Raw genomic sequence first — 22,588 nt, 5'->3', positions numbered from 1 at the left:
TGCCAAAACACCTATCCCTGGCCAATCAAATGTCTCGGTCGAAATCTTAGGCACCAGGGATCCTACTCCATTTAAACACCTTCAACTGATCTACGTAATGAGAGGAAACCAGCCACTATCAACCATTTTCCATGGATCTTCCAATTAACTCGGAGATCCAAAAGGGAGTTCATTCTCCCAAGTTCTCACGTTCAGCCTCATACTGGTGACAGACATGGAGGATATGGTCCACTGTGTCATTATCCCCACAATCTGGGCATAACGTTTTTATCTGTTTAGCCTCCAGGAATCAGTGTCAGGTATTACTTCAGAGGATGATATGTATGAGTGTAAATGAATTGTAGTCTTGTACATTTTCAGTTCGACCATTCCTGAGATTAACCATTCCTGTGGTTAATTGAAACCCAACCACCAAAGAACACCGGTATCCACGATCTAGTATTAAAATCCATGTACAAATAACTGACTTTACTAGGACTTGAACGCTGGAACTCTCGACTTCCAAATCAGCTGATTTTGGAAGACGCGTTAACCACTAGACCAACCCGGTGGGTTTTGGGCATAAACCTAAATCTACTAAATGTAACCTAGCCAATCTCTCACGAAAAGCACCTGTAATAGAAGAGTAATAATACTAATAATAGTAATACTACTAGTAATAGTAATACTGTAATGGAATAGTCTGCATTTTCCCTACTACATATATACATACATTTGCTGCAGTCCAATTTAATCTGTTGTCTAATTTTTTATTTAATATTTCTATAGACCTAAAATTGCAATTTTCTTTTTACTATGATTTTTTTCTTAATGTTGTAATTTATTGTTTTTTAACAATAAATTGTTGAAAAGTCTCCTGAACTCCTACATTTATAACTCAGTTCAGTCACTTTTATTGTATAGTTAAAAATTTAAGATAGGAAATATAGGAAACTTTTTTTATAGGAAATTTTGACAGTAACCATTTACCTAACTTTTAGTGTCCTTTCTGAATGATATCAGCATTAATATTAAAAGTAAAAACATAAAAAATTGAACACATTAATGACTTCAAGGACTGCATCAGCTCACGGTAAAAAAAATATGCTAAAATTTGGGTGTATAGATATGGAGCCAATTTGTTTTACAAAAATAAAAACATCAAAGGAAAATGCTATTCTTTTTTACAAACAGATATGAAAAGGTTTCTGTTAATACTATTTTTTTTTTAAATACTGATAGTTTATAAACTATAATTCAGCTCATTTTTAGTAATTTAAAAAAAAAAAACAGCTTTTTTGATAGCTATAAAAACAAACTGCTTTTACTCAAACTCAGATGTAGACTTCCCATTAGTCTTAATACATGCCCTTCATACACAGTTACATAGAAAAGAAATTTATCTCAAGTAAAAGAAAGAGAGAGAAACAGTATGAAATTTCAACCAATCATAGAATAGTAGCACTTTCTTAAATAAAATTAAATTTGGTAATGTTCTTTTATAAGAGAAAATTTTTTAAAAAGATTTTTAAAACAAAATTCATACTCCAAAAGTAACTATAATTTATTAAAATAAATATAGATTTAATTTTTTTTTTTTTAAGGTTATTTGATATTTGTCCTCTATCGTTACTTAATGGAATTTCCACCATTAACAAAACAAAACAAATAAATGGTAGTTCAACAATTAAAATGCCCATCTAGTTTTAAATTTTTTTACCAATTTATTTTATAAACAGATTTTTCACTTTTTTAAAATCTATTTAAATAACTACTCAGCAAATAAGTTGAACAATCTTCAATCTTTTACCCCTTCCAGAATAATTTTTCTAAAGATTAACATGTTCTAAGCATAATTTACTCAACTGTATTATATATGAGGTCTGTTCAGAAAATAACCGAACTTGATTTTTTTAATCTTTATTATTAATTTTACAGATTACTGGTCCTATTCCCCTTCAAAATACCCCCTTCCCTATTCATACACTTTTCCAAGCAGTCCTGGATAGCTTCATTTCAAATGGTCTTTAAGTTCGTGACAAATTTGTTTTAATGTCATCAATACTCTCAAAACAGCATCCTAACATCATCATTAGTTTAATTTCGGAAATAAGAAAAAAATCCCAAGGAGCTAGGTCTGGGAAGTAAGGAGGCTGATGGAGGACAGTCATCTGATTTTTGGCACAAATATGACGAATTGACAAAGCTGAGTGTGCGGGTGGATTGTCATGGTAAAGGAACCATGAGTTGTCTTGTCACAACTCTGATCTCTTTTTGCAGATTTTTTCACGTAACTTTGGTAAAACACCTTAAATAGTGTGTGGGGTTCACTGTTTCACCTTGAATTCAAAATGCACAATTCCATTAAAAGCGAAAAACAGAGAGAGAATCACTTTGACATTTGATCGAGACTACATGCTTTGTCGGGGCATGGAGATACTTTGCCAATCCATTGTAATGACTGAACTTTTATCTCAATGTCATAGCCATAAACCCAGCTTTAGTCTCACATTATAATCCTTTGCATGGCTTTTTCATTGTCACTGGCCTGTTCAATAAGTTGCCAACAAATGTCCACTCTATGTTCTTTCTGCTGTTCAGTCTATCAAACGAGAAACAAACTTTACTGCAACTCCATGCATGTTCAATTTTTTAGTCAAAATGTCATGGCATGACCCAACAGAGCTACTAACCTCTTCTCCAAGTACTCTGACATTCAATCAGTGATTTGCATGCACCAGATTGATTTTCTGAACACGGGTGACCATCAATTAAAGTCTAAGGCCTTCCTGGTCGAGGGTCATCTGCAATTAACTGACAACCACTTTTAAATCATGAAAATTATTTGTAACATTGTGTACGACCCAGAGCATCATCAACGTAAGCTTGTTTCAAAGTTGAAACATTACTATGAAAGTTTTCCCCAGTTTTCACACAAAATTTTACACTGTATCGTTGCTCCTGAAAATTGCACATTACAAAAGTCACTACTAACACTTAAAACATGTTGCACTCAAATAACAATAACACGAAAACTAAACAAGATATAAACAATCCAACAAGTAGTTACAAAGGAGGTTATGCAGAACACAATCCTGCCAACCATATGGCACTAAATATCTCTGTTGGTACGTAATTAATAATGTTTGGTTATTTTCTTAACAGACCCCATAATGTTAAATAAATGAATAATTTCAGCAACATTAAAAAATAATCTACATTAAGAAATAAAACATCAAGCCTTGAGGAAATGCAAACTATATCCTTTATAACCTGATGGTTTCATAATACCTTAAATGTTGATGAGTAGCAGGAGCATGGAATTTGAAAGGTGTAGTAAGGTAAAATACCAATGACCAAAGCTATGTTTAATGAACTAGAATCAATAGATCATGAAAATGATAAGGTAGATAGATCATAAAATGATAAGGAAAATGTAAGGTCTTTATACAAAAAGTTAAATTCATAAAACAATAGTATGTATTCTTTCAATATAATTTTGTTTCCTTTATTTATTTTTTCAATTTTTCTAGAGATAATCTCAATAAGATAACAATGTGTTGATTTACAGAAAATTAGCAATAGGAGAATAAAAATTAAGATATAAAAAAATAAGTTTTAGGCACTGACAATCTGGAATTGCAAAGAAAAGGATTTTTAATTTTTGGGTCTCCCTTACTCCAAGGTAAAATTAATGTTTAAAAAATAGCTCCAAAGTGGCAATACTACATTTTTTAAACATTGTTAAAAAATACTGAAAAAATAAAACAATTTTTTTTATTAAGACTATTTATTTTTATTTTTTCAAGTTTCTTTTTATCAAAGTCATTATTATTATTATCAAGTCAATTTTTATTTATTATTCAAGTCTCTTCGAAGAGACTGTTCAGGCCTTCGGTCCTCCCAGTACTTTTTCAAATGTTCCAATGTCCTTGCACTTTCTGGTATTGAAAAAGTTTTGTTGTGAGGTTTTTCTTGTGATTGTTAAGTGTTTTTGTTCTTGATTTTCTTGTTTAATTTTATCTTATCTGTGGTGTCTTCCAGTGTAAGGCTAATTTCCTTCAGACCTCTCCTATTTCTCTGATCCATCTGCATCCTGTTTTGATGTTTTTCAACTCAAGATTGTACTGTACTGACTGTTTCAGAAGTTTTGAATCTTGCATGTTCATGATGTGTCTAAAGAATCCTACTCTCCTCGTATGCATGGTATCAGCAATGAGTCTAACTCTTTGTACACAACTTTGCTGAACATGATCAATCTTTGGATCAAGATGGACATGCCCATATTTCCAGTACTTTTTGTTGATGCAGGTCAATTCTTATTTTCTGGACTCTGTCAGTCTTTGAGTGTTTGTTCAGGTGGAAGAGTTTTAATACTGTATATGAGGCTTCCGGTTTCATAACTGTGTTGTAGTCTTATTTTTGCGTTTATGGATAAACATTTTTTATTGTAAGTGTATCAGGTTAATTTTTGTGCTTTAACTACTTTGTTTGTTCTTGTCTAGATTGAGGTTTTTTTCATTTAGGTTGTTTGTTATTATTTCTCTAAGGTATTTAAATTGGGTTACTTTTTTGACTTTATTATTTATGCATTATAATATATAATTAAAAAATTGACAAGTTCAGGAATATGAATGAAATGAAGTAATGTATTCGATTTAGAATCTACCAACTTTGGATGACAATTTTTTAACATTGCTTTGATTACTTTAATATATTTTTCTTTACTAGTGCTTTTTAATCTCAAGTGATAGCATATTTCCACATTGTATTTGCCAAAAAACTCAGACAATATTATTTCTTTGAGAATATCTAGGAAACATTTATAAATATCTAAAATTAGTTGTTTCTTTACTAAATCCTTAAGATCAAGTTTAAGTAAAAAGATAAGATCAACATGCAAAGTAAGTAATTCATGTAAAAATTCAGTATATTCTTCATCAGTCTCTATAACCTCTTCTATACAACATAAAAGTTCAATTATAATTTCTACACATTTTATATTTTTTATAGTATAGAAAAGCATTTTACTTTCACAAAGATATGCCAAATATTTACGAACACACTCCATTATCTAATAGTAAAACCTTAATTTCCTCACACCCTCTTTGTAAAAATGCATGGCATAAAGCTGTACAACCATGATTATCAGTAGCATCTATATAGGCACCATTTTCAATTAATGTAGATATAATTTCTGTTTTAATACTTTTTCACCGTATAATATAGCATACATTATTGGCGTTAAACCTTTGCTATCACAAATATTTACATCAGCACCTTTCTGAATTAGAAAACTCACACAATGTGATGTTACAATTAACATCTTTTAATAAATATAATAAAAGTATATTATCATATTTGTTTATGTTCACTCCATTATCAATAAGTATTTGTATTATTTCTTTAAACATATGAGAACGAATAGCATAATTTAAAGGTGTCAATCCAATATTATCGATTACATTAACATCAGCTCCATGTTCTATGAGTTTAATAATGACATCGATATCACACTCATATTTTATAGCATAAATTAGAGGTGAATACCCTTTGTTATCAAGTGCTTTCACGTCGCCTCCATTATGTATGATACTAAAAATAATATTTTTATTCATTTTTAATTTTATTGCAAGCATTAAAAATGTTTCACCATATACATCTTTCACATTAATATTATTTCCATTTTGAATAATTTTGGCCATGAATTTATCATCACTTTTCTTTGCAACCTCTATACCGAACCAAAACTGATTGTAACTACCACTTATTTTACTAATATCAGCTCCTTTACTAATAAGTAAATTAATTACTTCTTGATCATTACAATAGATAACAGCATAATATAAACTTGTTCTGCCATATATATCCATTGCATTTACATTGGCTTCAGCATTAATCAATCTTCCGATATTCTCATTATTGTTATTTTTAATAGCATACATTAAAGGAGTAACTCCACCAGAATCACATTTATTGATGTCTGCACCTAAATTTATCAATTTATTTATTATTTCCACTTTGTAATTTTTATTTATCGCATGTAATAATGGTGTTAATCCATGTCCATCAACGGCATTAACATCTGCACCGTTATCAATAAGTGCTGATATAATTTCCTTATCTCTATTAAGCTTTAAAGCTATTATTAATGGTTTAGTACAATCATTTTCATCGGCGATAAAGTTTAAAATTTCATCATGGTATTTCATTTCATTAACATCTGCACCATTATGAATGATTTCTAAAATACAATCAGCACAACAATTATTATTCAGTGCCAAATATAGAAGACGATTACATATTTCATTCATTCTAAAAGTAGTGATTTCATTATTATAATTAAGCATATTCAAAAACTGTTTAATTCTACTTGGTTTAGATACTACTACATTAGTTAAGACAGTATCACTTAATGTGTATGGCAAGATAATGTGTATGGCTAGTCTTCTCTTTGTAAGTTCTAACCACAAATCTTCATCTGCATTTAATGGTAATTTCATTAAAGGTTCTTCCATGGCATTATTTTTGGCATTTATATTTGCACCTGAATCTATCAACAATCTAATAACTGCGATATCATCACCACTACAAAAATAACTTATTGCTAAATGTAATATTGAATTTCCTTTATGGTCACATATTTCATTAACATTTGCACCCATTTCTAATATTTATTTTATGAAATTTACATTTCTCTTACTCTTTATAGATTGTAATAATGGTGAAACATGTCTTTCATCTCTATCGTTAATAATTCCACCTCTGTCAATCAATCGTCGTCTTATCATTTTGATATCCATACCAAGCCTTATAGCAGCAGTAATAATTGATGGTAAATTATTGGTTATATCAAAAATATTTTTAACATCAAAATAATCCAATAAAATAATCAACATTTCTTTACTTTTTGTCTTATAAAATAAATAATATAATTTAAAATTTGTCATTATCCTTTTGATTTCATCCGTGTTCCTTTCCAATATTTCAACAACTTTATCGACATCATCATCAACAATTCCTTCAACAATATTATCGTAACACATCTTTATGTTATGTTTTGGAGGACCTTGAAATATCTTTAATGTTCTTTTAGACACTTTTGAAACTTCATTACTTCTATCTCAAAACTTTATTACTATCTGAAAAATGAAATAAAAAATATTTTTAATTAAAATTTATTCTATGTATGATTTAATACTAACATGTATGATTTAATACATAATACTGTGGAACATATCGATGACTTCAGTGAAATTTAGCACATTATTCAATCCTGTGCAAGGTTTCTCAATCTTTTTATCTCAGCAAGTGCTTTTTTATTGGAGGGAGTCAGGGGCTTCAAACTGGCGATGGGTGAGGTCCTTGGCGAGGTCCACTTGTCTATTAAACGGGTGGAGGAAACTGTGAAGAAACCAGTCTCCATCGCCAATGTAATTGTCGCTCCTGGTCCTAAGCTGGTTAATCCCCTGCTGTCAGACCAGACACTGGCCATCAAAATTAAGGGGGCCGCCATTAATAAAGTCCTGTATAACCTGGTCAGAGGGCTTCGACAGAGCTAACCCTAAAGAAGGTCCTGACCTTTAGTGGGAAAGGTTCCAGATTTCCCAGGTCACTAACAAAAGGGAATGGCATAATTCTGGTGGCATAATGAGCAGCAGACAGCATGGCTGCTAAAGGCTGATGTTCTCAAAAAGAACGGGTTGAAGGTTCAGTTACTGGCCGAGCAAAGACCAATTTAAGTTGATACGATAAATTTTATATTTATGATAGCCATATATGTAGTACAGATAGGGTGCGCCTATCCAATTTAGTTTAATATATGACAAATGAACAGCCGGACACAAAAAGCTACTGGTGGATTTACTAAGCGTATACCGTTCACACTACTAAGTTAGATTTAGGAACTAATAGGATATTGGTTAATTAAACTGTTTGAGGCACAGAAGCGCTTCGTGGTACGGACATCCAGTCTTATGCTTTAGGGCATTTGTTGCCCTGCTTTGTTGTCGCTGATGGTGGCATGGGAGGGGGGCAGTAGAAGGCCCACAGAAAATTGGGGTTGTTCAGGCAGTCTAGGAAGGTGATAGCTGATTAAAAAAAAGACAAAAATTGTTTTCCGGATATTTCAAACTATAATTAAATATTTACTACAATAGTTCAAAAATTAAAGGGACACCTATATTTCTAATGAAAAAAAAAAAATTAAAGCTTGAGAATATTTCAAAAACCATCAAATTAGAAAAAAAAACCAGTGAGAAGAAAAGATTTTCTTCGTATTTTATCGAACACATTGGGAAATTAAATTTTCTCAGTAAACTGTAATAAAATCATTTAAATCGTTTATCATATTTCCCGATCTAAGTAACGTATTGATACAAATAAATATGTTAATTAAAGCGTTCTGATCTAATTATATAAATAAAATTGTAATTTTTTTGAAAATCAATTTTATTAAAAATACTTCAAAATATTATTAAATATGCTTTTTAATTGCTCTCATTTAAAATGTAAGCTTAACTCAGAAATAGGATATACCATGTTTAAAAACAATAATTGAGATGCTCTCTAAAAACAATAATTATTAAGATGCTCTCTTAAAAACCGCAATTGCAATTATTATTTTTAACAGATGGCAATATCAAAAATTTTGGGGGCGCTAGGAAATGTTTGATTCTCAATGTAAAGCAGTAAGCGAAAAAGTTTGACTATCAATGCTTTGGGGCGACCGAATGAGGTGGTGGCAGGAGAAATGCCAATATACCAACTTTTATTTACCTCGGAGACCACCATTGTATGGCTTCAGAGGATGAGATGAATGATGACAAGCAATATGTGAAAATGCCATGCCCAACCAGGATTCAAACCCAGGACCTCCGGATGAATACCAACTTAAGTTTATATAAGATCACTGTAAAATAACATATACTTAGTAAAAATGAATTTCAAACTGCTGAAGTAAAATTTTCAGCATTCTGGCTTTTGGATTAACCTGTCTCGGTTCGATCCCCTTTATAATCTAACATTTTACATTTTTAATTTTCCTCGTAATATAAATGTCATCACGTATGAGGTCGTAATTTAAAAAGAATTACGGCATGTTTAGTATAATCAACTTATGAAGCATGGCCAAGTTACTCAATGCAACTAACAAACGCTGTGCGAGGCTTTATAAAAATTTTCTCTTTAACCACAAAATTCTCACAACACTCATGATAATTTAATCAGCTATTCGTGCACATCTATATAAGTGCAGTGCAACATTAAACTTCATCCACTCATACATTTGATGAGACCATACCCTGCGCAACAGTTTAATGACAATGACACATTTAATTACTGTCAAAAGAGTTTTTGAAAATGTTTTTTCAATACTGACCCAAAAATCCAGAATATAAAACTGCTTGGATTTCAATCACAAAATGTGAACAATATAGTTTTGGCAATTTATGTTATATATAATTTTATACAAAGTACATCGAAATTATGGTCTAATTCCAAAAATTTACTAATAAAAACAATGACACCATATACAAAAGTAACTAAAAACTTTTCCGTTACTGAGAAGAAATACATCCAAGATGTTTATCGTTTAAGAAAAAATATTATAAGTAATAAAATAAATAACCTCAACATAAACCATGAATATAAAAACAAATTATAAAATAAAAAATTGATATGTTTACATAGTTAATTTTAATAATTTAAATACGAATACATGAAATGATGTTAACAGAAATACATTAAATAACAGATAAAATCTATAAGAATCCTGTATACAAAATGCTGACATCAAAGTTGTTATACTTTTCTGGCATTGGTTATTTATTTCTATACATCATAGTGGAAAAATTGTAAATTTTTTTTTTAAATTCATAAGAAACTGTTTTTAAACTTAATTTGCACCCAAAATATAATGTATTATTTTTTTGGATCCATTCCAGTACTACTAATCTTAGGAAGACACAAAAAATTTGATTAAAAGAATGTCATTTTTCCAAATTTTGGGAAAGGTGAGAATTTTGGGAAAAATTAAAAAAAAAAAACATTTTATATATGCATGTACTGAGCTTAATATAAATTAGTTACGTTGGCAAAATTTTGAGAAAATTAAACCCCAACAACCCTACTCCTGCCGATTTGACCCCGAAATGTTAAAAACAAATATGCCCAGTATACATATGTCTCTATGCCAAATTTCATCAAAATCAATTTATCTATTTAAAAGTTATTAAGCTTCAAACACGCCAATGTACGTACATAGATACGTCATTGATACCTAGTTTTTTGTTTTTTTTTAAGGTCTGTAGTGATGAATCGTCAAGAAATGCAACTTTTAATGCTGACCTCTTAAAAACCCATACCCCATTTTTTGAGCGATTACCATATTTTCATTCTTGCAGCATAGCTCTTCTGGAGCTCTGATGCAAGGAAAACAAAAATTGATGTATTATATTAATATTATTTAATTAAAAACAATATTATTTATTTAAATACAAATACAATAATATTTTGGTGTTGCATTAAATGTAGAACAAAGATACAACAACATAATTCACAATTCAGCAGAAACCTACGGTTACTTGATTCAGTTGCCTTACAATTTACAACACTTACGTTTAAATTGCCAACTAAATATTTCTTCCTATAATTTTAATAATTATTAAAATATCAATGAATAAATTTTGAGAAAAAAAATTAGCCAAGATACACTATAAGTTCATGAAAACTATATTCATTTAACATGACGATTTTTGTAACTTAAGTATACTTGTTAATTTTGTGAAATTACACCACAAAATGTACTTATATAGAACTTAATAATTAAACATCTTTATAATTACTACTCAGTGGTAGTAATTCATAAAGATGAAAAAAATATAGTCAGTTAACAAGTAACCCAGGAAAGATATAATGATTACAGAATTTTTATTTATTTATTTACTACAGAAAATTTCATGTCTACCAATAAAAAATTAGCAGAAATGAAATTGTAATAAACACATGTTGGAACTATTAAATACGTTGAACCATTACAATTAAGAAGTAATCAAAGAAAATGAGAAGATATATAACAAATAACTTAATAATACTGCAGAAATTTAGACAGACAAAACAAACCTTTAATTATATGAGCCTCAACCTAAACACAGCTACATCAAGAAAGCAGTTTCTTCATCACCCAGTCCTCAGAAATCAAAACCAATAAAATAAATCTACAATACAGGCGTCACTCGTAACATAATAGAATAATTATATAATATCAATACAATAATGAAGCAAGCAATAAATTAACAATATTGTCTTTCGTACAAATATTTAGAAATACAATAAATATGTCATAATTAAGAAAAATATGTTCACATATATGATCAGAATGTTCAACACTACGACAATTATTCTTATCAGCTTCATATTTCTTAGGATCATATGATTTAATAATCCTATTTGTTATAAGTAATCTCTACAAAGCTATTAACTTACTTAAATGTCTTTTACTTAAATCTATCTTATAGTTATTTATTTTCATAATAATTATATCATAATAAATTGGAAATAGTTGTTCAATTTGTTCATCATTGTAAATACAAAAATTATCAGATTCTGATATTAGATTCATCTCATATTCAGATAATTTACAACAAAATTTAAAAAAACAATAAATTATCTACAATGTTTATAGATTGCATCTTATGTAATTAAACATTACAATCATTAATAAATTCAGTATAGTTTAATTTCACTTGAGTGTATCTATCTAACTCTTCAGAAAGAACTAAAATAAAAGTAAATGTTTTATAAATGGTCTTACTGCAGCTTGAAAAAAGCCGTAACTGTATTGCAATTGATTACACGTTAATATTCCATACTTATTTCTTGCAGTAACATCAACATTAGCATATATAATTAAAATATTAACTTTGTCTTGTGAAGAACCGAAATGAAATGGTGTATTCAGATGAGAATCTGCCAATTCAGCATAACAATGTTTTTCTAAAAACTGCATTGTACAATTTAACAATTCTTTTGTAATTTACATGTTACATAAATTTTATTCTATTGACATCATCTAAATCACTATAAAATAATTTTTCAACATAAATCTCCAGAGCTTTATTAAAAATATTGAAAATCAGTGGCTTATCTTTCTTTACCAAATCCTTATGATAAGAAAAAAAGGCAAGTTCAACATTAAAAGTATATAATTTACATAAAAACTATGTATGATCATCATCATCATTCTCATTAATATCTTCTTTACAGTATAAAAGTTCAATTACAATTACACACAATTATCACAATTACACCTGTAATATAATTTTGAGCGTAAATTAAACGGGTCTCACTTTCACCAAGATTTGCCAAATATTTACAAACACTTGCTCCAAGTGCTAATAGTAAAATAAGAATTTCCTCATTTTCATAATTTTTATGAAAAAATGCATGGTATAACGCTTTACAACCACCTTTACCAGTAGCATCTATATGCGCGCCACTTTCAATTAACATAGATATGTCTGTTTTAATACTTTTTTCACCGTATAATATAGCATACATTATTGACGTTAAAACTTTATTATCATAAATATTTACATCAGCACCTTTCTGAATCACAAAGCTCGCATGTACTTTATTATAATTAACATTTTTTAATATATACAATAAAAATGTATTATTTTAATTATGTGTGAATATAAATTAATTATAAATATCAAATTTCCATAGTAGTTTCTGTGCTAGGTGTTGAAAGCGATATAAAGTAAATAAAATAAACAAAATTTTACCTATACTATTACATAAAGAGGAAGAAGGTTTTTGTTTGTTCAGGATAAACAAAAAAACTAGTAACTAATCCTTCCATCTCACCAAGTACTGTTTTTATCATGTGGGTTAGTAAGGACTTTACATGGATCTAAATCACTCAAAGGTAAATAACCTAAGCTTCTGACTTGACGTAAAACAATATAAACTTGTCCTTCTGCAAATTTGTGTACCATTACAGCTAAACTTAAAATTAGGTATCATATGTGAATCTACATCTCCCTATCTTTTGGTTGATTGTAACGTTGTACTTCCTGGTATAATAGGTACACAACCACCTTCATCTTTCATTTTTGCAACTAGTTCTGTCATTGAATTTTATTAACACAGCTTTCGGTAACTTAAAAATTGGTCCCTTCATACGGCAGGACATTTGAATTTCTTCACAATTCCCATATTGTTGTTAACTAAACCATCAGAACTCAATGTATTATGCTGTAACATAACTCTTAAACCCTCTGTCGATTGCAGATTAAGCAACAGGCCACCACAATAACATTCCCAGGGGAGCTTTCCCGATGTTGCAGGTTATAAAAAGTGCTTTAATTAGGCACAAAAAATTATAAAATTATTTTTAAAAAAAACTCAACCGACATCAAAATGGACTAAAATGAATAAATAATATTGTTCAAATACTTAATTCCTTAGACACTTTTTTGAATCTGTGCCAAAATACATATCATACTTAAGTGATTCTTGAATGGACTTGGAGATTGCATAACGGCTTATAAAAAGATTTAATAATCACAACAAAAAGCCGCTATAAATGAATTAAAGAGAGCCCAGAAACGTATGATAAACCCACCGGGTTGGTCTAGTGGTGAACGCATCTTCCCAAATCAGCTGATTTGGAAGTCGAGAGTTCCACTGTTCAAGTCCTAGTAGAGCCAGCTATTTTTACACGGACTTGAATACTAGATCGTGGATACCTGTGTTCTTTGTTGGTAGGGTTTCAATTAACCACACATCTCAGGTATGGTCGAACTGAGAATGTACAAGACTACACTTCATTCATACATATCATGGTATCACCAAAAAAGATGATGAAGATGTTGTTGATACAATTAAAAAAGTGGGAGACGTAATTGGTTTCCAAATTACGGATGAGATGATTGATGCTTGTCACAGATTGCCAGAGAAAAATAATATGTCCGACGGAATAATTGTCAAGTTCGTCAGAAGGAGGGATAAAGAAAATTTCATGAATAAGAAACGAGATAAAAAATTTATCACTACATTAAACATGAGATTTACAACTGATACTCCTGTGTACATAAATGAGTCGCTCTGTCCACCAAGGAGACGGCTATATGCGCTCGCTCGGCAGGCAAAAAAGTTTAAAGGTTACAAGTACATCTGGCTACGAGATGGGAAAATACTTATGCGGAAGAATGAAAAAGACAAAGTTGTGCAGATTCGGAATGAAGAGGACTTAAACAAATTACCATAAGCACACTTATTTATGTTAAAATAAATTTTTATTTCTAATGATCTCTACCAATTTTAATAAATTAATGAACTGTGAATTTAAAATTATGCACCAAAACATTAGTAGTCTAAGAAAGAACTTTGATGAATTATTAGTTAATTTATCTAAATTTAAAAACATGACGGATTTAATTGTTTTATCGGAAATTTGAATAATGTCAAATTTTCTTTATCTCTGTCTGCATCTGATGCAATTATTATTGACCTAGTGCACAATGGTATTGAATATACAATACTTGCGCTATATAGGTTACATAGTAAGGATAAGAGGCACTTCATAAATGAATTTAATGATGTGCTGTCTAAAATTAATTCTAATAACTGCATAATAATCTGCGACTTTAACTTAAAGTTACTTTCCGAATCCCACTTAATAGATGAATAAAAAACTGTTTATAACTGCCATGGATTTGAATCATTAGTCAATGAACCCACACGACTTACAAGTGGAACATGCATTGATCACTTATTGTCAAGAATAGAAAATAAAAATAATTATGAAATAGTTTCAACTGTGAGTCATTTGCAGATAACAGATCATAGTATTATAGGCGTCGGGATATCGCATATTTGTAATGTGACGCATTCCAATATTATTAAAAATGATATGAATGCTATTAAAACTGATTATCATAAATTCATTTCCCTTATCGCTAAAGTAGACTGGCGTGATGTTTATATACATAACGATGCGTCAGCAGCTTTTGATATTTTCATAAGAAAATTTACTGAAATTATAAACGAATCTCAAACTTAGTCATACAGGGTAAGAAATTCAAAAAATTAAAACCATGGATAACAGATAAACTGTGTGAAATGATATCAATACGCAATTCATTATACAAAAAAACAATAGCGCACCCTAATAACGTACATTTAATTAAACATTATAAAACATATAGGAATAAACTTAAAATTAAGATTACATCGGCTAAACAAAATTACTATGATAACATGTTTGACAGATGTAAAGGAAATTCTAAGAACAAGTGGGAAGTAATTAATTCCTTAACCGGTCAAAAAAGAAATGATAAAAGTTATTGAACTAAATAATGGAAATAATAAAAATATCTTTGAACCACTTCAAGTAGCTAACATATTTAACGATTATTTCATAAATGTTGTAAGTGACTTACGTACAATTAAATGAAAGTTGTAATGATCTGGCAAATATAAAATGTGAAGTGTCATCAATGTTTGTTGAGCCTGTCCTTAATGCTGAGATTGAAAATATTATCAAAATCTCAAAAACAATAAATCCCCTGGTATCGATAGAATAAGCTCAAAAATTGTTAAATTAGCGGTAGATCATATATCACATGTCTTAACCTTTCTTGTAAATATAAGCCTCCAATCTGGAAAATTCCCGGACGCTTTAAAAAAAGCAGTAGTAATACCTGTCTTTAAAAAAGGAGATAAAAACTCTGTTACTCAATATAGACCAATATCTCTACTCTCTATCTTCTCTAAAATCTATGAGAAATGTATGAAGAACAGATTAATATCGTACCTCAATAAAACTTCTTTTTTTAATAAAAACCAATATGGATTTATGGCTGAGAGCAATACTGAAAAGGTGCTCTTAAATTTTACTACCAAAGTATTTCAGGGCATAAACGATAAGAAATGTGTGAGCGGTCTATTTTTAGACATAACAAAAGCTTTTGATTGTGCAGACCACAATGTCCTTTTACGCATTCTGTGGATGAATGGTATTAGAGGTGTTTCATTTGATTGGTTTGAGAGCTATCTGTTTTTTTTTTGTCTTCAGTCATTTGACTGGTTTGATGCAGCTCTCCAAGATTCCCTATCTAGTGCTAGTCGTTTCATTTCAGTATACCCTCTACATCCTACATCCCCAACAATTTGTTTTACATACTCCAAACGTGGCCTGCCTACACAATTTTTCCCTTCTACCTGTCCTTCCAATATTAAAGCGACTATTCCAGGATGCCTTAGTATGTGGCCTATAAGTCTGTCTCTTCTTTTAACTATATTTTTCCAAATGCTTCTTTCTTCATCTATTTGCCGCAATACCTCTTTATTTGTCACTTTATCCACCCATCTGATTTTTAACATTCTCCTATAGCACCGCATTTCAAAAGCTTCTAATCTTTTCTTCTCAGATACTCCGATTGTCCAAGTTTCACTTCCATATAAAGCGACACTCCAAACATACACTTTCAAAAATCCTTTCCTGACATTTAAATTAATTTTTGATGTAAACAAATTATATTTCTTACTGAAGGCTCATTTAGCTTGTGCTATTCGGCATTTTATATCGCTCCTGCTTCGTCCATCTTTAGTAATTTTACTTCCCAAATAACAAAATTCTTCTACCTCCATAATCTTTTCTCCTCCTATTTTCACCTGTTGATCAGAGCTATCTGATCAACAGGAAACAATGCGTGAGAATAAAAGGGTGTTTAAGTAATTTTGCTAGGGTACAATATGGGATCCCACAAGGATCCGTATGGGAGCCATACTATTCATAATATATGTAAATAGTGTCTGTTCGGCACCGCTTAAAGGTAATGTATATGCGTTTGCAGATGATACTGCCTTGTGTTATGTCCGCAACACCTGGATTGAAGTGGCTGAGGAGATGCAATCAGATTTAGACGCACTGCGGTTATGCTTATCAAATCATTATATGATCTTGAGCATTGAAAAAACTTTGTATATCAACTTTTGCTTAAAGGGGAAAATAAAATTGCCGCTTACAGTAAAATATAAATGTAAAAAACGTGTGATAAATAAATCCGACTGTTTAGAATGTAGAGATCGAACTATGTTATATTTGTAAATACTTGGGCATTGTGTTAGCGGTCTAACCTGGAAGAATCATATTGCGCTATTAAAGCAAAAACTTTTAAGCTATCTTAGGATATTTTATTTTTTAAACAAACTATTCCCAAAAATAACCACGAGAAAACTTTATTTTGCTATTGCACATAGTCGACTAGACTATGGCATCAGCTGTTGGGGAGGAACTTACGTTACAAATTTAAATTCCATAATCAAAATCCAAAAAAGATTCGTTAGAATGATAAATAAAAAAAGAAATACGGATCATTCTTTGCCAATATTTAGGGAATTGTCTATATTACCGCTACGTTATTTATATGTTTATAAAGTAATGAAAATTATCTTTATCAGAAGCGGTCATAGAAATAGTATGATAACCAAATACGAAATTAGAAGTAAAAGGAATGTATATGTCCCCAGAGCAAATAAAACGAGTTATATGAAGTTCTTTTCAAGTACTGCTCCTAGATTGTATAACATACTTCCTAATCATATAAAGACCAGTAGGAACCTAAACACTTTCTTAAAGCTACTAAGACGATGGCTTATTAATATTGAAGATGATGAAAGTATGTTCCATGTAATTACATGATTTATGATTACATATATAATTAATTATAATGGTTTATACTATTGGTCTTAACACAGTAATAGATTTTTTACATATGTAACGTAACGAGTAGCACTGGATGAAAGGTTTATTAGTAAACATAAATATTTGGCGACGATTGATCTTCTCTATACTTAACTGCAGAAAAGATAAGTTTCCACCAGAGTAAATCATGAATTGAACCAAAACTAATCCTCCTGTATAAGATAAACTGTTTACTTTTCCCCTTACTCAAACTAAAAAGATTTTTTTGAGTAATAATTTTCTTACCTGGCAACAGGTAAAAACACCCACTTCTGTCACTTTTTCAGTGAGCTGTAGCAATCTTTATTTACATCATACAGAGGGTCAAGAAAGGCTTTTTGGAAAGAGTAAAGATCGAACTTCATCTTAGTGTACTCAAAATTTATTTTGTTTCATAACTAAATTTGTAATGTTTACTTAATTTACATTTACAACATTTTGCTTTTTCAACCAACCATCATTTTCAAATAGATTACAAATCTTTTTAAAAAAAAATTTGTTACACTTCATGTAATATGGTAGTATAATTACTACTGTAAACCACACACAGATTCTAGGTCAAAACTGTTATTTATTTAAAAGTTCTTTACGGTATCAAATGGGTTTAAGGAAAGACTTGCTGTTACGATTACAAATGTAATCGTAACAGCAAGTCTTTCCTGATGACATAATTTGGTATGACTTCATAACATTTGGTGCTACATTTACAATTTGTTTTTTTGATGTCTGAAGGTAAAACATTAAATATCATTTCTTATTAAGTTTCATTAATTAAAAGAAGCTAGAGCTCATGTTTTCTTCTGGTCTATTATTAATCATAAGTATCTAAGTATAAAGAAAGGATGTAAAATATTAATCGAAAATGGATTTGCAGGTTTGTTTTTGTTACGCTACAGATCTTAGAAATCCTACTGATGCTCTTATTGGACCTTGTCCTCTTTAGAGGAAGTTCATACCTTGTTCTCTTTAGAGAAAAAGATCCACTAAAGTCAAGGTATGAATTTCCCCTACATCAAATATAACAGTATACTCCTTAGTAAAAAATTTTTACACCTTATATTACTAGCGTCTATCGGTTCACATTTGTTATACAAAGTAATGGAATCGTGATAAGGGGTGGTGATACACCAAGTTAGGTAATTTGTTTTGATTTTCATTTTTTTGGAATTTTTCGTAATTCAAGTATAAATTTTCAGCTACAGACTAAATTATTGTTTTGGGATCATTTTAGTAATTTTTGTCCTCCGAAAGATTATCTCACCTGAGAATTTCCATGCCAATGTATTTTAATAAGCATTATCACTGAATAATTAACAACACTTCTATAATTTTTTTATATTGGCGCTCAGAGCGATATTTTGTTTTTAAGGTTAATTACAAAAAAGGGTTCTGAAAATCCATATATATATTTTAAAAACAACATTTAGGTGGCCCCGGAAGAAACCCACTGAGTTGGTCATGTGGTGAACTCATCGTAAATCAGCTGATTTTGAAGTTGAAGGTTCCAAGGTTCAAATTCTAGTAAAGGCAGTTACTTTTACACGGATTTGCATACTAGATTGTGGATACCAGTGTTCTTTGGTGGTTGGGTTTCAATTAACCACACATCTCAGGAACCAACCAAAGACTGTACAAAACTACACTTCATTTACAATCATACATATCATCCATAATCATTCTCTGAAGTAATAGGTTACGGTGGTTTCAGAGGCTAAACCGAAAAAGAGAGAGTGGTCCAGGAAGAGATAAAGAAAAAATAATTAATAATAACAAAGTGCTAGTTTAGATTTAAATTTAGAAGATGACATTTCTCGGTTATGTCAAATTTAAAGAGTGTAGGTATAATTTCCGTAAGTGATACTAATATTAGTACCTTGTCTAAAAATTATTTGCCAACACTGAAGAATTTCAAATACAAAATATTACTATTAACAAATTAATTAATTTATTTTCAACTATAACATGAATACATACACACAAAAGACAAGTAATAAAAATACAATCAATTGTATAAAATATAAAGCACTTAGGTAATTAATTTAGCACGCACTGATATTTAATCATATTAATATGTAAATAAATTAATATCTTGATAAAGATATTACTATAGTTGCATATGAAAATATATTACCTACAAAGAAACGAAGTAATTATAATTAGAAACACATTAAAAAAAAATAATAACCTCTTACACACACCCCAGTTTTCTTCAGTTATTTTTTTCTCTCACATGCACACCTAAGCACACACTATTGTCACCAACCAGGTATGAATATAAATATATTAAGATCATATTAAAATTAGCAAATCTTACATTTAGATTAAATCACCACTGAATACACAGTGCTTCCACCTCATCGATTGTCAAGCACAAAATCCATTCCTTTAAGTTAAATTTAAACTGATTCATGTTACAAGTACTTCTTACATTACCAGGAAGGCAATTAAAAACTTAGGTGTTACAAAAAGAAAATTATTTTAAACAACATACAGTAAAGCCTTGGAACAGTAATATTTCATGTAAAAATCTGCCTAGTTTTATAATAGCTTTCACCCTTAGTTATCCCCACCCTGGAATTATCACTTCCATTGTCAAAGATTAGAAGCATCTTATAAAAAAAGAGATCTAATGGAACATTTTCTAAAAAAAGAAAAACAGGGAAAGAATGTTCTATTCGCACCACACATTACCTGTAAAATAAATTTCTGCAAAATTATAATCAGATGAAGATCACTGAGATAGGTTGACCCCCAGCAATCCAATCCATGATTTAATTTCGAATGAATGAGAAGCAAAGTAAATATGACGAAAAACATTTACTGGAAAAAATTTATAACATTTTTTAATGCTACAAAAATTTCTCTCTTCAAACTCTGTATATGCAAATTCTTTGATAATTTGTCATCTATCATCCACCCCAATAATTTAATAAAATTTACCTTTGATATGACTGAACTGTCACACTGAGATCAAATATGAGCACAATCAACATTATGGTATATTAATGGAGCTAATAACCTGGAAACAGACAATAAAGAAAAATTTAGATATTTGGTTTTTAATGCATTCCAGATTAGTCTGACCTGCCAAGATCCTTAGACAAATGTACTAGAGCAATATCATCTCCAAAAGAAATATAACTTATCCACAAATTATTTTAATTGCTTTTTATAGCAATTTTGAATAAACTGATTTATGAACAGATCCTGATTTATGAACTGGAATAATTTTTGCCAATTTCAGAGCAGAAGGAAATTTTTTACACAAAACAGAAGACAAAGAGGTCACTGAATATAATTTACTTAGAAAAGATCTTATCAATACCTAAATATTTACCTGGTTTTAGAGACATTAAACTCGTGTGTGTGTGTATATATATATATATATATATATATACATACATTTACTAAGCTTATAATAATTTATAGGATTTAAGTGAAGTGGGAGAATTAAACTAATTATGATAATTCTGCATCATTCTTTCATTCACGTATCAGTGCTACTGATAACCTCATTAGATATTCCACTAAAGATTCATTAAAAATGTTAATAGTGTCACCTTCTAACACAAATCAACATTACTTTTTACACTAGTTTAATAGTAGAAATACCCATACAATGATTCTCTACCGATTCTTGATAAGTAATTTCCTCAAATTTTTAAAATAAAGTTTATTATCATCTATAATCCACACAAGGTAGGAAACTATATCTCAGCTCTTTAGAAATATAATTAATAAAATAAAAATATCAGCAAAGAAAAATTTGTTGATGGTAGGGATGTAGTAACATAGAGAATCTATGATTATTATGAAAGTAGATTTACCTTGTAGGAAAATAAAAAAAAACTGCAGGAAATTTTTTGAAATATTGAGTATTCCTGGCTTACAAAACTACAGAGAAAGAGAAAATAATATAACAAAGAATATAGAATCAAAGTCGAGCACACCATCCTTAGATAAAAGGGGAGATGGTAACAGATATAACTACATTTCAAGTGAAGCCATTAACAGTTCATAGTCACACTTATAATCTTCCCAAAGCATCTCCCTCACTACAGTAGGCTTTACACCACAACTGAGTGTGTTTAGAAAGTGATATAAAAAGATTATATTTTTTTTTTATATGTACTTTAAGTTTGCTACAGGAAAATTTCCAATTTTTTCAGAAGATAAAATACAGAGAAACGTTAAAAAATGGTATAATAATATCGTTTGAAGTTTTTTTTTTTTTATGATTAAGATTTGTGATTCTAAATGAAAATAGAAAATGGCACAAACAAATCTTCAAAAAAAAGACAAAAAATTTCAGCTTTGGATATAGTTTCAATTAATTCAAAAATTCTGAGTACTGTGAGTTAGTAAACGATGCTTCAGTACAAGTAATTTATTTGAATTTACAGCAGACTTTGCCAAAATTTATATACCCATTAGCTTTTGATTTATACAAATTATTGAGCTGCAATAATCGTAGAAGGCATAAATATGGTTTCTTACCTTCATAAACAGTTTGACTTTAAAATTATTATATGAATTACATTAACCAAACAATCTGAACATTTTCTTCCTAAGTGTTCTTTGGAATTAATGCAAAAATTAAAAGAGCACCTGAGTTTTGGTCCGAAAGGAAGTACTGTTTCTAGGAGAGGTGGTACACAAAGTTTGGAAATTTTTATTTTCATTTTTTGCATTTTCCACTTATCTGAAGTATAAATTTTTAGAAAAAACCTACTTATATATTTGGGATCATATTTGGTGATACTTTTGTCCTCCAAAAGATTTTCATTATTTTCTGGCATAATTACAAGAATTATTATTGCAGCTTCAAGTAAGCAGTGACATTGAATATCAATTTCT

General features: G+C 29.8%; 1 protein-coding gene across 9 annotated transcripts in view; it reads right to left on the bottom strand.

Annotated features, from left to right (window-relative positions):
• Nucleotides 1–3,486: 3,486 nt before the first annotated feature.
• The window catches only part of LOC142328050 (uncharacterized), a 104,149-nt gene continuing 85,047 nt past the window's right edge, over nt 3,487–22,588 (bottom strand). For all 9 annotated transcript variants that reach the window (XM_075371510.1, XM_075371506.1, XM_075371504.1 and 6 more), the window contains 3 exons: nt 20,672–20,750; nt 11,101–11,167; nt 3,487–7,121 (listed from right to left, as the gene is read on the bottom strand). In XM_075371510.1, the coding sequence (XP_075227625.1) occupies nt 5,253–6,644 (1,392 nt within the window). In that variant the 5' untranslated portion in view covers nt 6,645–7,121; nt 11,101–11,167; nt 20,672–20,750 and the 3' untranslated portion in view covers nt 3,487–5,252. The remainder of the gene's footprint in view (nt 7,122–11,100; nt 11,168–20,671; nt 20,751–22,588) is intronic.

The sequence above is a fragment of the Lycorma delicatula genome, chromosome 7 (genome assembly GCF_047948215.1).
Source record: "Lycorma delicatula isolate Av1 chromosome 7, ASM4794821v1, whole genome shotgun sequence".
Lineage (NCBI taxonomy): Eukaryota > Metazoa > Arthropoda > Insecta > Hemiptera > Fulgoridae > Lycorma > Lycorma delicatula.
Note: the sequence above shows the minus strand (reverse complement) of the source record. Positions and strands in the feature narration are given on the sequence as shown.